This window comes from Labrus bergylta, chromosome 6 (assembly GCF_963930695.1).
Source record: "Labrus bergylta chromosome 6, fLabBer1.1, whole genome shotgun sequence".
Taxonomy (NCBI): domain Eukaryota; kingdom Metazoa; phylum Chordata; class Actinopteri; order Labriformes; family Labridae; genus Labrus; species Labrus bergylta.
The window spans coordinates 12,225,395-12,243,403 of record NC_089200.1 but is presented as its reverse complement, the minus strand read 5'-3'; the positions used below and the strand labels follow the sequence as shown (position 1 = coordinate 12,243,403).

Sequence of the window (18,009 nt, the reverse complement as noted above, 5' to 3'; positions counted from 1 at the left end):
AAAAACTAAATTACATGTAGTACACCTCTTCAACAGCAGTGATGTTTTATGGAGAAATATTTGATGGCAGCATTTTGTTTCTTAGTTTTAGTCCAGTCAGAAAAGTAAACTGATAAAACAACAACCCTGAATGTCTTTGATAAAATGAGCAGATACAACCATTAGCTTTTCTCTGCACACAAAACTCACTGAAAAGGAGAGTGTACATCATTGAGTTTATCTCAGAGTTCTTATATTCTGATTTCATGTGTCAAAGTTTGGGGTTTTATTTTGAAATGTGTTGAAATCTGTCATGAATGAACTTGTTTGAAAGGTCAGTGTTCATCTATAAAGACTAACAGGCCTCGTTCATTGTAAAATAGTAAAACACTAAAGGAACCCTTAATGTGAAGTATTTTCTCCTTTGCATGTTTATTTATGTGTTGACATTGTCATTGTGTGTTGTAAACTGTTTAATAAAGATTAAACAAAGAACAAGGGTTTTTGAAACCTTTAAGACGTTTATTTTCATCCACTTTTAAGCAATGAAATGTAAAAAAGTTTAGAGTGTATACATGTCGAAGTTAATACACTAAACATCATCGTGGCAGAAATATTTAAAACACAGGTAGAAAAAATAAGATTAAGAAGTGAACCGCTTATAAAGGGAATTTAGTTTCACCTGTCAATATGACAGAAAATGTATCTTATAGCATAGCATAGAGAAATGTGAAGATCCAGAGATCATTAGTGTGCTTTTTGGACTCATCATCCTGCTGCTTTCAGTCCTTTGTAGATTTTTTCATCCTCTGCTCTCTGTCCTTCAGAGACTGATCTGCTCATTGGTTTATTGTGGCGGGTGCGATCTTGAGGAGAGTGGTCTTTACAGAGGTGTTTTGTCCCTTTGTGGACGTCCAGAACATCCCCTGTCTCCTTGACTGATCACGCCTGAGCCCGCTCGGCCTTCTGGGATATCTGCCATTGAGGTTTGACTCACCACAACTGCTGAACCACCAACCACCTGAAATAAAAAAAATGAATAGTTTGTTATTGCCTTAGCTTTATTGCCACATTTCTTGGGTTTTTAGCTGTCCAGTCAGGATGACATGATGGATCAGTGCAGCAGTCGTACCTGAGAGCAGCTCAGCACAGTTGACGTCTTTGGCGAGGTCGTTGTCTCTGTCGACTGTTGAAAAAGGAACACCAGAGGCTCCGCTTGTTATGATGTTCTCCTGACTCTCGGACTTGGTCTGCAGGTGGAGAGCGAACATCTTATCTTCTCCGTCCAGATGGAATCCATAATCAGACTTCTGCTGCCCCGCACTATTGGAGACCTCAACCTGCAGAACGTACTGTCCTTGTTTTGAGAGGGAGTGGATGTTCTCCAAGCCGAGCCAGAACTCACCTGCACGAGGACAAATGTTCAGGTGAGTTTTTTTGCCATTAAAGGCTGATTTGTTTATTGAACTTTGAGGAGCTTTTTTTTGTTCATACACACCATTCAGGTTTCCGAAGCCTCTCCTGTAGCTTTCCCAGAGCTGGTTGAAGTTCTGGGATCCATCAAGACGTTTCTGGATGACAGTCCATCCACCTTCTGTAGAGCAAACACAGTGAGAGAAAAAGATTGAGTTAAAGTTGGCTAAAACACTTCATGCTTAAATCAAATCTACTGCACGTGTTTGATTGTTTAGTAAAACTAAAATATAAAGTCTCCTCTTTAGGCCTTTGTAGTTGTTCATATAATGTATCCTTGCTTGGCCTTCAGCAGTGAAACAGTGCTGCTTCCTACAAAAACACAGATGACTTTCGGGGGAAATTCCCGTCTGACTCACCTGAAGTCATTTCACAGAGCACGTTGAAGGGCAGGGAGCCCTGTGGTTGGATGGTGTAGACGCCGCTGGCTCGCTGTCCTTGTACAAACAGATCATGACAGTCTGTGGCCAAACCTGACGAAAAAAAGACATCAAACAGAAAACTGATCAGACAATGATTGAGAGAGCTTAGTGTGTCCTACAAACAGTACAGTAGCGGCATTTTCAAAGCCATTGCGCTAGTTCCCTCTGATCTTTGGACTGAACAAGAGCTGCTCTGCCAGTGAGTCAAATGTTGTAAAATCAGGTGCAAAGGTGAAATGTTTGACTATTATGTCACCTGAAGATACACCACAGGTCATTTTATAGGATCTGTAGACATGTACTGTCTCTGATATTTGTGTTTAACCTTTGAATCCTTGTAAACAAATATTCATTTTTTTGGAATGAGAAGTTGCTGATTATAGAAAGAGATATTTTAGTTTTTACTTGAGAAGGACAATAAGGGCAAAGGTCTGCTCAGTGATGGTTTAAAAACCTGTGAGCGGGAGGTGAGCTTTAACTCAGCGGTTAATTGAGCACTCAAAAGGTCAAACTTTGAACAAGATCTTTGGGTCATCATCAAGTCTTTTCGAACATCATCACTTATTCATAGTTTTTTTTTCTCGCCCTCACAGCAGTGTTTTCCTATCACTCTTTAACAAAAGGTTTGTCGCCTTACCTGATGTGTGCATGCCTGGCTCTGCCTCCCCCCTCAGAACCGTCTCTTGATCTCTACGTCTGTGGGATTTTACTTTCTTATGTGAAACCTGAAATCACACAGCAGGGTCATCAACATTAGACTTACGTCTTATTTCTTCTTGCATCGTGCATCTTGTTTTAGCTGTGCTTTTTAAGTTGCTGATGCTCACCTTGTTCTGCAGTGCCTGCAGGTGAAGATTCTGTTTCTCCATTTTGTCTTGTTGCTGCTGTATTTTCTCCACCAGCTGATCGATGCGTCTGTTCTGTGCAGCGAGGAGTCTCTGGAAACACAAGAAAATCAAAGTTAGAGCTTTGTTTCATTCAAATACAAGAGTGAGATTGTTGTTCCTGGAGTTTTAAAACTATTTTAATGAAGAGTCGGTTGATTTTAAGATCAAGTTTGTCTAGAGATCAGCTATTTAAAGTTTGAAAAATCTCTTGACGCAGATTCTATATAGTTGAAGACTATTCACATACAGACTTGAGTAATTCTCTCCGTACCTGGATAAACGAGGCTCCTGTGTGCTCGCTGTTGTTGCTCTCCAGTCTTGGCTCTTTAAGGACCTCCTGCATCTTTTCCTCCAGTCTGTCCACCCTGGAGTGAATGTCCTTGTCTTTCTTCCCTACCTCCTCCACCTTCACCCTCATCTCCTCGGTCAGCTCTGCAGCCAGCCTCTCCCTCTCCTCTGCCTCTTTGCTTCTGGCCATCAAATCCTCGCTTTGCTCCCTCTGCTTCTTCTCTAGCTCGGCCAGCGTGCCGTTGAAGGCTTTCAGTTTGGCGTTGACTTCTCTCATCTGGGCTTTGCTCTTGTCCACGTGCTCCTTCAGACCCTGACCCAGCTGCAGGAGGCCGTGAGCCACCACGTTCACATCGTCCCAGGAGGCTTGTTTCTCCTTTCTGTCAGAGGGGAAACCGACTGCTGCATGCATCAAGATGGTCAGAAGGAGGACGAGAAGCTGTGGCGTCTTCATCTTTGTGTCTGCTGAAGGTTAGTTTCTTTAGAAAGGCTTGTTCTGATGTCTCTTTTCTGCTGCTGAATGGCACTGTGGGGTTTTTTATAGCTGAGTGCTGCAGCAGAGATCTCCTCTGGTTGGTTGATGCAGTGTGGAGGTGGGGAGAGAGGAGGATTGGGGGGCGTGGAAAAGCTTTCATAGTGGAAATTGCTCTTAGGCTATGACGCAATAAAAGCTTTGAATTTCTGATTAACCAAAGGGAGTGTAAAGTGTTTTTTAAAAGCTCAAAGTATTTAAAAAAAACTGAATAAGTCTGCGTGTATCTTTTGTTTTTCAATTCAAATAGCACACAGTTTGAAGTGTTTTGTTGGTGAAATAAGTAATAATTATTGATTATAAATCGTATCCGTTTTTATCCAGCAGTCTCTTGGAGTCCTTAATTAATAGTTTGAATATTTTATTATGTTTGGTTTGTCAAATATCAGAAAAGTTTGTCAAATGCCCGTCACGAGAGCCAAAGCTGACGTCCTCAAATGTCTCAATTTGTCTGTCCAAAAGAAAACCCCCAAAATATTTCATAAACAAAGATGTAGGACATAAGAAATCTTCCTAACCTGAAAATATTTGTGATCTTTTGCTTGATAAAATTGCTTTTGATGTATTGGATTTCTTCTGAAATTTTATGTAAAAAAAAATCAGATTGAAAACCTGACAGGTTGTTACATTTAAGTAACTTCCAGCTATATGTTAATCAGCACTATCAAGTGTCAGGGTTTGTATCTTTGTCCTCCACAAATAAAACAGTGATAGTTGAATTCTGTTGTTTATCTCTGCCAGTGAAGCGTTCCTGTGTCTGGTGTCTGCAGCATTGTAACAGGAATGCTGGAGAATAGTCAGAGATGGACAGGCAGTGTGAGAAGTAGGGGAAAGTTCAACCCTCAGGCCTCATTCCTGACAGGAAAAAAAAAAATCCAACAATCACACACACATGCACTCACACACACCCAGACAGCAGGCACGTGGTGTACTGATCAAGTACAGATGTCAGGGAAACACAGAAGCCATACAAGTAATTTAAGGACATCTTTACCTAGAGGAGGAAAAGTGAACAAAAGGGGGAATAGTTTATTCTCTGTAAACTTTTAAACTAATGTTTGACTAACAGGATTAGTTGATAAGTGTTTGTGTAATGATGTGATAATATGTACCATTTTTTTCTTTAGCCAAACACTTTCCATTTTCAGCTTACAACGTTTGAAGATTTGCTGGTTGTCTTTTTGTAAAGAATCAATGAAATAAAAATTCAACCTGTTAGTGTCACAAGAGAAAACATTGCAGGGTCATTCAAGTCATCACAATCCTGACTGAGGGAGAGATGAACGATTGGACCAAACCCATGGTAATACATTCAATAGTTTCCAGATCTGTCATTCACAACCACAAATTCAAACCTTATGGTGGCATTAAAGGAAAAGTGAAAGCATCACCAAAGTCAACAGGATTCATCCTCTGAAGACCATGAAGGTCTAAATCAAATTTTAAAACAATCTGTCCATTTGATGTTGAGAAATGACCAAGGACCAAAGTGGTGGATCAACCAACATAAGGATGCAGCCATCCATGGAGGCAACAGGCAACAATTAAAGCTAGGAAAACAACAAAGTGACCACAAGAGAAAACAAAGTGAATCATGTTATAAGAATTTTTTGGGCCTTTATTTGATAGGACAGCTTTAGAGAGACAGGAAATGTGGAGAGAGAAAGAGTATGGGATGACATGCACCAAGCAAAGTCAGGATCGGGAGTCAAACCTGCGACCAGTGGGACGTGGACTGTTGCCGCTGTGGACGCCTGCTCTACCAACCAGGCTAAACCGCCATCCCCCAAAGTGGATCATTTGACTGCACTTACACTTTTGGTATTTTTTTAAAGAAAACATTAATGCTCCATTTGAACAGATGAATAGAAAGTGTCACCGTTCAAAGCTATAATTTATTATTCTCAGCATTTGGACACAAATAGATCTGTAAAAAAGAAGCTGACTTAGAGGCAGTGTCATTTTTCCATAAAAGGAAAAAATAAAGAGCAATGACTCAAAATGAAACCAAACGGCCTCAACAGGAACTCTATTTGCATAGCTTTTTGCACAGTTACAAAGTACAGAACGATGAAGCTAAAACAAACATTGTCTCATATATGATCCAGATACGTGATTTAACATGTGTTTGTATTCTTATATAGCTACACTTATCTGCTTAACATCCCCTTTTTTTAGGGACATGCAGTCAAAGTAAAGACATGACTCAGAGTCAATCCCTTGACTGCACGGGGGAACACTGGCTTGTGACTGAGCGCACGTCTCTGCGGTTCAGCACGTCTCCTCGGCCCTCCTGCCCTCGTGCTGACGTGAGGCAGAGCATTGTGTCTGCAGCTCAGTCTACATCATCCTTTTTCAGCTGTGTCAGAACAAAATGTCCTGCTCGTAGATGAAGTTTTGTTTGGAAACGTGTCCATGCCTCTGCCCAGTTACAATAACAGCTGCTTTCCTGTAAGTTGGACCTGTATGTCCAGACATGCAGAGACAGGAAGACCTTCATGTGTGTATTAAAACCACCCTCATTTGAATTTGTGGTGGGTGGCATTAAAAAACAACCTGCAAAAACAACCTAACCCTAACCCTTAACATAAGATGGTGCCTGGCAATTTAGAGCTTTGTAAGTGAGAAGAAGGATCTTGAATTCTATTCTAGACTTTTGTAACTTATTTTACATTCAGACTGCCAGGAAATTAGAAGTCTTTGGCCAGACTTTTCTGTCTATTTTTCTTGATTTCCTGACTCAGTCTTGGTTTGAGTGCTGCTCCTGTCAAAATACAGAATGCAGATAATAAAAACAAAATCTTAGCCCAATTCTCTTGCTTCTTCAACACGTTCCTCTGAATGGTTGCTGCTCAGATAATCCACAGCTTTCAGAGTTTATCTATTGTTGCTGCTTACGATTCTGGAGTACATTTATAATAACACTTGTGATTTACACTTCTTGGCTTCTTAAACCGGTTAAACTTAACTGACATGGGCACCTCAAGGTGTTTTCAGATGACGTCATATTCAGTTGTAACTTAATCTTTCGGTTTCAATGACACAATGAAATGGCATTCATGATTTTGTAAGTAGAGAGTTTGTGACAGCTCCAACTTCACTGGATAAGATTGATGATATTGGTGAGGCCATGAGAGAGGAGAGCGTGAATCAAAACGGTAGAATTAAGTCCACTGAACGTTGAGCTGAACAAAATCTATATAAAACGACACACAGTTGGAGAGCAGAGTTTAGGAATGAGAAAATAATTCTATATGAGAAAATCCCTTAACATGATACTTCAGTTTCTCACATTGTTTAAATATTCACATTTGATACCTTTTCTGAATTTTGATCTAAAACATCTTAAACACACTGATATTTTTATGGATAAGTTCCTTAATTTAATTTTAAAGGGGCTGCAATTTTTACGCCTAAAATGCAAGTTGTCGGATCAGATTTAATATCCATTTTAAGAGAACTAGACAGGTCTTCAGCAATGTCAGAACAAAATTGTTGTGTTGGCATCCTTTTTGAATTGGCATCTTGTTTTCCTATAGAACATTTTTAAGGCCTTTGCAGGGCATCTCTCGATGGCCACCGTAGTTGTGCTCTGGTCAACAAATAAATGACGCCGGTTTGAACTGATGGTCGAACAAAATGTTATTTTAGCACTATTCTTACGTCGCATTTAAAAGTGATGACTCGGTTACAGATTGCCTTTTAAATAATAGCATTAAAAAGTTTGGGATTAAGAGATTGGGATGACACTGACCTGCAGTTCTCTGATAAAGCGACAGCAGATTCTAACCAAACACCAGACTGTGTGTGTCATCTGCAGATTCTAAATCTCTATGCATCAAACTTTGACTCTGATAGGAAATGATGGTAGTTTCCATCTATTGGCCTCATGAAACATTCCTGGATGTTTACAAACCTTGAGGGCTCTGTAATTGTGCAGACACGACATGTCCCATCACATCTGCACATGTACAGTACATGAGCTTCTCAGAGGGGCGGGGTGTTGCTGGACCAGGGGGAGGACTGTGTTTTTAGGCACCAGTGGGTTAGTGTGTGAAAGGTGAGGGTATTGTCACGTGTCTGGTATGTTGCATCAGCCTGGGGGGGGAGGGAGGGGGGGGGGGAGACCCGAGACTCTGTATAGGATTAGACACGCACAGCTGGAGAGCGGAACTTACACACTTGAAAACTGAACCCGGAGCTACGAAAACATGAGAAAACACCAGAGATGCTGCAGCTGGAAGACTCTGGAAATATATTTAGCTTTTGTCTTTTCTTCAATGCTTATGTTGTCACAATCAATAACCTCAAAAAAATACAATCAGTTCTCTGAAACAAGTCACGTGGAAAACGTATGCAAACAAACCAATCAATATAAAAGCTAAAATTAGCACAACAGACTTTGGATTGGTTTGTTTTTTAGAAACACAAACGAATGGGGAAGAAAACAACTCAACAAATGTACTTTCTTTGTCACACATTGGTGAAACTTTCCACCCTGTTCTTCAGTATAAATTGTCTTTTTTTATTATATATATATATATATATCCATAAACGGTTTTTTTTTTTGGAGACTGATACCACCATCATTGCTTCAACACAAATATATAGAAACAAAAAGCATACTTTAGTTTAACACCTCAAAACAGGGGTAGCAGCTAGCTTTGTACGTTGGTAACAAAACACCTTTTTAATACAGATATTCCACTACAGCACCGTCACAAGGCATCATCATTAGCCCAACTTTGACACTATTTAAAACAGCAGCATCTTCTTCCCCCATGTGCGCATCTCTGTCCCACCTTTCTTTCTTACTTTTTCCGCTGCTGGCTTAATGGTGGAACAACCTTGCCTAACCGTTCCACCTCAGAACCTTTCAATCAATCAATCAATCAATTTTTATTTGTATAGCGCCAACTCATAGCAAGTGTTATCTCGAGACATCTTACAAAAAGCAGGTAAAAGACCTTACTTATTGCTATGTTACAAAGACCCGGCCTTTCCATCATGAGCACTTTAGCAAAGCAGCAAAAGTTCCAGTGGTAAGAAAAGACTGCCCCCGGCTCATGACGAAACAGCCTTCACAGGCCTAGACTGTGAAGGCTGTTTCCTTTAATACAAAACTACCAGGTGGAATAATGCTGTAACAGTCCCACTTTGAACAAGCTGTATAAAAGTGGCTAAGAGACCACTAGTGACCACAAAGATCACTCATAAAATAGTTTTTCCTTTTGAACGCATGGTTTTACAAGGTTACTGTTTAATGGTAGAGACTTGTAACTTCATAGAACCCGGCTAAGAAAAGGTCCAGCATGTAACCTCCAATAAGCTACATGCCGTGTAATACTGATTACGGCTTTTGCTTGAGTTGGGGAGTGCTCCTGTGATCTTGTTCAATTGGTCTAAGGTGGTCATAAAACCCAATACCAACTGTTTTAAGGCCTTCTTTTTCTCGTCTTGACATTTTGATAAACTCAAACGTGTTTAATATTACCGTATTAGGCACGGTCTTGCTAGTTCCAAACAGGAAGCAGCAAACTATAGCGGACAGGCGAAGGAGCATAAGGTTCTCCTGGACTTTGGAAAAGGGGGATAAACTTGTTGAGTTGGAAAGAGCCATAGAATGCCTCTTTGACGTGTCTCCCCCTGTGTCCCACAAAAGAGTGGAGAGGGAAGAGAGGTGAACGGAAATCTCTGGGGCGGTGAGTATGCTATGACTAGCTAATAACTGGTAATGATCCCTTCACATCCATCTACGTTAACTGTGAGTTGCTGACACATTCTCTTTAGACGTGAGAGGGTGTCAGACGTAAGTCATTTAAAAGTCTTTAAAGTTATTTCAAAGTCTTCCAGTGTATAGAAGGCATTAAATGTTAATTACTGGGCCAGCTGAAGTTGCGTATTTAACAGAAGTTTAACCAACTTTAGCTCTGCAGTTTTTCAAAATCTACCTTTTTTTTTAGTTAAAGTAAACTAGTAAGACAATATTTTACATTTGTTTTCAGCTCAAGATGAAAAATCTCAAGAAATATGATAAAAATAACTTTTAACTGTTTAACTTTTAAAACGTTTTAAGCATAAATATTTTCTTTAATAGATTTGCTTCAAACGATGAATACATGTTTTTCAGCTTTGGCTTGCTTCTCTATGTTTTTCCCATGTAAGGGAGGCTGTTCCGTACATTTGGCACAAAAGAAAAGTGTGTGAAAGGTAGCCTGATACACAGCTTCATATGCTGTTGCCAAAAGGGACTCATTGAAAGCAGCTGTTATTTACAATTCAAAGGTAGACTCTCCGCTCATTCACTTGCATCAGAATGACCTTTTCCCTAGATTCCACACTCATGCAGCATCTGTATCTGTGTGTTCCGGCCCGCTGAGACCTGTTGCTTTTTTACAATCCGATTCTACAGCTCGCCCTTTAACCTAGAAAGCAGTGTCGTTCCCCGAGGCATCCACTCCCAGATCAAAGACAGACAAAAGAATAGGCCTGTTTTTCCTGGGGAACAATATGTAATTTTAGATCATTTATCTTTGACATTTTATTATGTTACTCTGCAGGTAAATGATCTACACTTTTAAAAATACAATAAAGGGATTGGGATGTCAGGTCCACCACTTTGATCAAGACTTAAATATGACAAAGTTTAATGAACTAGCATCAAATCTCTTTCAGTTGTTTCAGATCCCCAGACGTTAAATCCTAATAACATTATTGATCTGATGATTTTTCCCAGTACCACTAGCAAGTCAAAGTTTCCAGTTCTCCTGTGAAGTATTTCAATTTCAACAAGATGAATTGGCACTAAACTTTGTATTTCTGTATATTGTCTGAAGATAATAAATGTAAACGACTTGAGGGATACTTTGACATTTACGCCACCACCAGGTTTTTGATTTAGAGAGAAAAATGTAGATATCTGTTTGATGGATGTCATTAAAATTGGCTGCAGACATTCATGTTACCATCAGGATTCATTTTAATAGCCTTTTATCAAACACCATCATTGGTGCAAAACTTAAATTAATCCAATACTTTCATTTTCTTACCAAAAATGTTACGAGCCTTTACTTACTTTACACCTCAAGCTTTATCCAGTTTATATCTTTTTTTTCTTGACAATGAGCATTTCAGGGTCACAAAGACACTTAACTGGCCGTCAAGTATAAAGAAAAGGGAAAGCTTGAAAACAAAGTAGTTGGTGTCTAAACACATCTACAGGCAAAACATTCATAGCTGCAGCAGTCATAATTTGCAGAGCGTACCACAGAAGAGTTTATCTGGGGACAGCAGTGCTTTGGATTCCTGGTTGTATACATAAGAATAATCTGGGGAAAGTTTATTGTAGACTGTGCAGAAAGTGCAGAGAGAAAAGTTATAATGCTATTGTTGTTTTGGAAAAATGTCCCTAGTTGTGAAATGCATCACCTAATGCCTAAAGGTGTGGGATGAAGAGGTTTCCAAAAATATTCAACTGTATGGCAGGCACTTCAGCCGAAGCATTTGAAATGTTCAGTCTTGTTTAGACTAACTTGTGCTGTTGTTAGTGAACAACTTGTTGATGCTAAACAGAGGGTTGCATTGCTGTTTTTCTTTCATATCAGATGAAATAAGGTCGTTTTGGAACAGGGGTCGTTTGTGTTGGCAAAATCTTGATCGTCCTTTACTGAGTGAGGTCTTTTTATCGGTCCCTAACAGAACATAGCTTTAGGCATGATGGGACTTCATCTGGTTTTATTTTGTTGTGAAGACATTTAAGTGCAACTAAACTTAGCTGTGTTTATCTTAACCATGAATTTTGTCCACATTTTCCAAATTTGAGTAAAATTCCTGCTATAAATGGTTGTTGCTGAACAATTGATTGCTTTTTAAAACAGACATTTTGAAACATTTACATTTTGGTTTGGGGATACCGACCATACTGACTGTACTCTTTAAAGTAATGAGCCAGTGGTTCTCACTGTTGGCAAATCTTTTTGATCACAAAGTCTGGAGGGTATCTCTGGATCTGTTTTAAATGACTGTATTCCTTCCTAATATATATTCTGTAGTAATTGGAAAATCCCTGATCCTCTGAAAGATAATCCATAATGTGGGCCTCCACTCTTACGCTGATGACACTGTATTGTGCATGTCTTCTTAGTTCAATGATTTAAATCAAATTAATGCTTACAACAACTGCATCCTTGACCTTTCAACTGAACTGCTAAGAACGTCAGCTAAACGCTGCTAAAGCTGAAGTCATTAAAACAGAAGTAACTTTGATTATTATTATTATAGCATTTTGAGATTTCTTTTCCATGATTCTTTTTACATGAAGAGTGCTATACAAATATAAATTTATTATTATCATTTTCTTCCTCACAGAGTTCATGCTTGAACCTAGAACATTGGCGCCCTATAACCAAACTTTGCCTCACAAGGCTGGGGGACTCTTTGTAAATATTTTCTGCTCTGCTGCTAAAAACAGTCTCCAATATTGCAAAGATTTGCTTTGGTCCTTACAATGTCTATTTCAGTTCTTCTGATACCCTGTCATACTGAGGTCCTATGGTCCTCTTTCAGGTTATGTGTCTGAATTTGTTTTTACTTGTGAAGTCAGTTTCTTAAAAACTCTTCTCATTCTTATTGAATGAACTATTAATACTTCTTTGACCTTTGCACCATTTCTGAAAATAAAACCCCATTTAACCTTTTTTTGTCACTGTATTAACCTCTGCCTGAGTCCACATAACTTACATGTGGCCTCTCTGGTTCATTGAACCTGCCATCATATTACTTCATGCTCTGCTTGGCCATGACCTCCACTGTGAGACAGTTTAGATCTCTCTTCACACAATTCACCTTTCACCCAGAAACCCGGGGAAAACCCTCAAAAGGGAAGTGTAAATCAGTAGAGGGAAAAAAAGAAATGTTTATAACATTGATTTCCACCTACAGCTATCATCACATTACAAGAAGACTAAATATTACAAAATTGTACATACTAAGCGAGAGGTTTAAATTGACATCCTACATTAAGAGTCTTATTTAACTTGAAGAGATTTCGGCCTTAAGAAAGCAGAGATTTGTTTATAAAGACACATCTGCAACTTTAGTTTGCTGCGACCTTTAAATTCTGGAGGATGATAGTCGGGGGTTATGATAAACAGTACTGTCTGGTATGAAGTGATCTTTTCTATTTTTTTTTTGTGTTACTTTGCTTCACTTCAAACATCTGTCGTTGTTCATCAGGTACTCGCTGTAATTTTCACATGTATAGTAACTTTCACTGTTTCTTCTGACGTCACAGTGAGATACAATAAAGAGGAGTACCAGCCTTGGGCCCACAACACTTCTTGGTAATTTAGTCGAAACCTTTGTACACAGTGACAAACTGTGAAGGATAAACAAAGTCGGAGGCCAAACAAGAGCAGTGTGTTATCAGAACAAAGCCCCGTAAAGTCATTTCCCTACTGAGAGCACGGTGATACTGACAGGATGGAGACAGGAGGATACCTGTCCACCAGCTCAAGGTAAGAATCAAAGTGCAGAGACGCTGGCAGCAAAACATGTTTTCTTCACTGCAGCCTCAGGGAGAGCCAAGCCAGGCCAAACAGGAAGAAGTCATAAACTGGTTTTAAAAAAAAGGCTTCTGAGGAGGGAAACAAGCTCCCTTTTGGCTACAGCAAAAAAATAAAAGTTTAAACAGCCTTTTTAAGCAATTATTTGTAATTATTGATTGATCTGCTGACTACTTTTTACATTGGTATATTAACAGTATTGTCACAAAACAGTCAATATCCAACCAATTTTCTCAGCTGAGGTTGAAATATTGACAATTTCAAAGCCAAAACACATTTAATTTCAAGAGGGAAAAGCTGCAAATTCTCACATTTGATCTGAACTACACTCAAAAGGTAGTAGTGATGATAATCTTGCCATTCTTGGCTAAATTTCTTTCTTTCTGTTTACTTTAAAACATGTACTTGTAATATCCACACAAAGAACTGTTTTGTTCCCTGATAAACAATAAAAAAAAACCTTTGCATATACTTGTCCTTTTTTATATATTTATCCTATACATGCTAAGTACAGTGTATATTTCTGAATACAAATCGAGTTTTAATAGATGGCTGTTTCAATATGGTTGAGTGTAAGTGACAGCAGTAAAACATATTAAGGCCAAAAGTTTTCTCCTGACAGCCACAAGAAAAAGTTTACATTTTAAAGTGAGTCGAAAACAATGACAGACGAAAATGTGTACGTTCAATAACTGTGGATAAAAACAACAATACCACTTTGTGAAAAAAGTTTTGTATTTAATAAAAGTCAGAGGAAAAGGTTTCAATGGAGCTGTTTCTGTCGTTAGATGAATGTAGGCCCCACTATTCACTTTCCTTTACCTCTGATTTGGTCTTAACTTACTTCTGAGGGAAATATCGCTCTCACCAACAAAACTATGTTCACACATTGTTGTTTGAGCCATTTCACAAGTAAAGATTAAATTTACCTACAATGTCATTCAACCTGCAGAGGCAGAGGGGAGTTTAGTCTAGCCCTTACTGGAAAGGAAAACAATTGATGGTAAAAGCTTCAGTGTAATGGGATTCCATGTAAAAAGAAATGATTTGAAAGAATATGATAAACTCTCTGACTTACAATAAAGCAGCTGGACTTTCCTACAGTCAGAGATCAGCACTTACTATAAGTAAAAACAAACAACCTACAAGTTCTTTCGACGAAAACTGAAACTGTTCATAGGAAGCTAAACTTTCCAGTTACTTAGAATAATTCAAAAACTTTTTTGTGTCACAAACAAGCTGGTGCCACAGCCTTGTTCATCACTCTATGATGACCTCTGGAACAGTTATCGTTGACATCTTTAGTCTTCAGTCAGAAGGCGTTGCTATGATTAACTGAAGTGCCTCATAGAGGTTAGAGGCACAACAAATCATTTAAATACCAAGATGCCTGAACAAGTAGCATGTCGAACATACAATCAATGCTAACAGTGAAAGGGAAACAATATATAAAAAAGCTAAAACTAGTGTTATGAGTTATCTATGTTAACATAATTGTTTCCTAAAGTTAGACTGATAGAGTGGCTGAGCAGAAAAGCCTCCTGAAATTAGCTTGTTGCAAAACATATGGCAAACAGGATTTAAAGTAATTTAAAAAGCTGTTGTTGAAGTCTCAGGAAAACCTTCTAATTTCAGGCTGTCTAATTTAGGCATCAGCATTTGCCTCAAAAATCATGTATTAGATGAAAAGAGTGGATCTTCACAGCAAAGTTATGAAATTGTTTCAAATGTTTTCTGTGAATGAACTTAGTTTTGAAATGTGTCTTCTTTCATCAGGTCATTGCTTTAATGTTGAGTCAATAAGACAACAACAAGTGTTTTTGAGGAGTTACTTTTGTTGCATATGGACAACAAACAACAGCATTGGACCAAGAATAGAGCCCTGTGGCACACCACATATCATATAGTGGTGTAAGAACACTGATCTTGAATTAAACTTAAATTAAAATGCTGTATAGATTTCTACTTAAAAGTGTACAATGATTCATGGTTGTGGTTCAATTTAGACCATCTTACAAAACTGTCAGACGTGACTTGATCTTGTCCCTTACACAACATGTTTGATGATTCATTAAGCTGCTGAGTTAGTCAAAGCAATATGAACAATCTTTTGACCTTACTTTGCATGTATTAGCTCATATGATACTTTATCACTATTCTCATAGTTCCATGGTACACATTTTTAGGAGAAGGCCATTCAATTTGAGTTTTCTTTCAGAGAGGCTCAAAATATCCAGGCCTTTTCAAAACCATCATGCTGTTGATAAGTATCTGTTATTCCTGGGTGGGACATTTTGACCCCATCATTCTTCCTGTCCTGGGTCAGTGGTGTTGTGTGGTGTTTTGACAGCGTAGCATTGATTATTAATCATCGATAAAGTGTTCTTGTTTCAGCCAGGTCACACTGACCTGCCAATCCCTGCATTGTTCCCTCTGGTCACCCGAGAGCTAAGCTTTCTTGCCTGAATAAAAGGCCAGAACATGTCAGTTTTTATTCATTTCAGATTTAAGAACAGCTATATAATAACTGCTGGCTTTCCAATAACTTGATTTGTGACCAATCATCCTATATCATATTTTGCTGAGCCCTGAATCCCTGATGAAAACAATACAAATATTATTAGAACATTAGATCATCAAGATTTACATATCAGCCTTTCTGAAGTGTTCATTCAAATGTCTTTAAAAGTAATGAGAAACAGCATCATCCAGAGGCGTGCAACTAAAATTTCTGTTTCTCTAATAGTTTGTTTCCCAGAGCAACTGATACAATCCAGATTCCTGACAATATGGTTTCACAGCAGCTGTAATGCAGGAATTGTTTAGTTGTTCAAAGATCAATTCTCATGAGATTTTGATCACATTTGCTTTAGAATTTATAAAACAATCAGGACAAATCTGAAAAGGACTAGATATACTGTGTCATTGGTAAGCTATGACTAGAAAAATGATGATATTTACTGAAGAAAAGATGTTGAATGATTGTTAAATTGGATTGATCAGGTTATAACACCTTTTTATCCTGCTTTACAGTGAAAGTATGGGCCTACTGTAGCCTAAAGTCCAACAATGTAGGCTACATGATAGAGTTTCCAGAGATAAAAGGACATGTTTGTTCTTCTTGTTTAACATAAACTTAAAAAATGTTTGCCTTTCTTCAAGTTATTTGTGGTTTTCTATCTCGTACAAAAGTCTGCTTCATCCTGAAAGACAGCAGCGCCCTCTACTGTTGAATGACGGGTATTACAGTTTAAGAGGTTTTCAGCCTTCATGTTAAAACGTTTAACTTTGTCTGCAATAGGAAAAATGCTATCTAAAAAAATTTATCATTGCTGGTTTACTTTGATATTAACATACAGATAGCATCACGCAGCCCTTTTATATTAGACAGTGGATGAAAATGTGGCTTCTATAACAAAAAAGGGCGTTTTACTTGAGGATTAATTCTTGAAGCTCTTCCGGGAAAATCACTGTAACATAAGGGTGGGTCGACATTGGCACTGCACAAATCCTAAAGTCAATTTGACGATTTTGGCGCCATTCGACCAAACATACAAACAAACCCCTCTGCTCCATTGGACCCCTCCCTCCCACAGGCTCAGTATCTCGTTCCTCATTGGATGATCCATCTGTCTGTCAGTCATTCCTTCAAGCTGTAAACTTCATCAGACCCAAGAAACTGCGTCAAGTCGTCAGAGTTAAGAACTGAAACGGCAAAAGAGACACGCTTCTGCCTTCAGAATAAAAGCACAAGTGTTAGATAAACGACAGTAAGTCTCCAGCACATTTACAGATATAATTAAAGACATACAGAGATTTAGAGCTGTAGCAGAAATGTCAAAGAGTGTAGAGGAATAAAATGGCAGATTTGATTACTAAGTGGCAGGCTATTTAGTTTGTCTATGTCTTGATTTAGAAATACAGTAGTAATAAAATACAGTATACATTCAAGTCAAATATGGAAATGACAAACAATTTACACATGATAACGATCAGCACAAGAGTGGATACATAAAGAAAACAAGATATAAATTGAAAACCTAGTAATAAATTAGTCTCTGTAAAGTAAAGCAGCAGAGCATTGTACTTGCACATAGTGCAGTACATAACAGCACTGTGTTTGTTTTCTGTGCGAGGTGTTTCACTTGTTATAGTGATACAGTAAGTGCTGCATTGTCTGTTATTCGACATATTTCTGCAGATGCAGCAATATGTGTGCAGTATTTAAGTTCAAACTTTTTTTTTTTACAGGGAATTTATGTGAAATTATGCCAATTAATTCTGTCTAGCACATGCTTAATTATAGCACAGTGAATCCATAGGCTGTAAATATTAAGTGCATCATGATGATCAGCTTTACAGGTAGGATATGCTTAAAAGGAATTTAACCCTGGTTTTAAGTTGCTCTAGATCAGGGATGGGCAACTTTGGTCACAGCAAGGGCCACATTAATTTAATTCTCACTGCCAGGGGGGCCAAATTGTAGGATACAAAAACGATTACGGTCGAGTATGTCTCAAATTTAACTTAACATTTACCAGTGATCAAATACTATTCTGGACATATTTCTGGTTTTCATGATTTCATGGCAGATTTTGTCATGTTTTCTTCATGTTTCCAATTCATTGATATGTAGAAATTGGACCTGAGGGCCACATTGAGGGTTGATGGGGGCCGCCAGTTGCCCCACCCCTGCTCTAGATGTAGGTCAATTTAAACAGCTGGAATATTTGGGAGTAAATGCAAACAATGCAAAGGTATTATTTTAATTTACAATGTAGTAAATAAGTCTTTTTACAATAGTTTCAGTATTTACATGAATCAAACCCATTACGTGTTTAAAGTTAGCGTTCTATTTTGAAATC

At 38.4% G+C, this 18,009-nt stretch overlaps 1 protein-coding gene across 1 annotated transcript; it reads right to left on the bottom strand.

Moving 5' to 3' along the window:
• Positions 1-387: 387 nt before the first annotated feature.
• Positions 388-3,583, bottom strand: LOC110000515 (angiopoietin-related protein 4-like). The gene is made up of 7 exons (XM_020655810.3): positions 3,033-3,583; positions 2,702-2,812; positions 2,512-2,599; positions 1,812-1,925; positions 1,478-1,573; positions 1,112-1,384; positions 388-1,000 (listed from the first exon to the last, which is right to left on the bottom strand). Exons 1-7 carry the CDS (start codon positions 3,501-3,503, stop codon positions 819-821), a joined length of 1,335 nt encoding a protein of 444 aa, XP_020511466.2. The 5' UTR covers positions 3,504-3,583; the 3' UTR covers positions 388-818.
• Positions 3,584-18,009: the final 14,426 nt, after the last annotated feature.

What these genes read in the sequence shown, in the direction of transcription:
- LOC110000515 (XM_020655810.3), bottom strand. Translation starts at nt 3,503, where the DNA reads ATGAAGACGCCACAGCTTCTCGTCCTCCTTCTGACCATCTTGATGCAT. An exon ending in TGCAGGCACTGCAGAACAAG is followed by an intron (nt 2,600 to 2,701) that starts GTGAGCATCAGC and finishes GTGTGATTTCAG; the next exon opens with GTTTCACATAAGAAAGTAAA. An exon ending in AGGCTTCGGAAACCTGAATG is followed by an intron (nt 1,385 to 1,477) that starts GTGTGTATGAAC and finishes GTCCTCGTGCAG; the next exon opens with GTGAGTTCTGGCTCGGCTTG.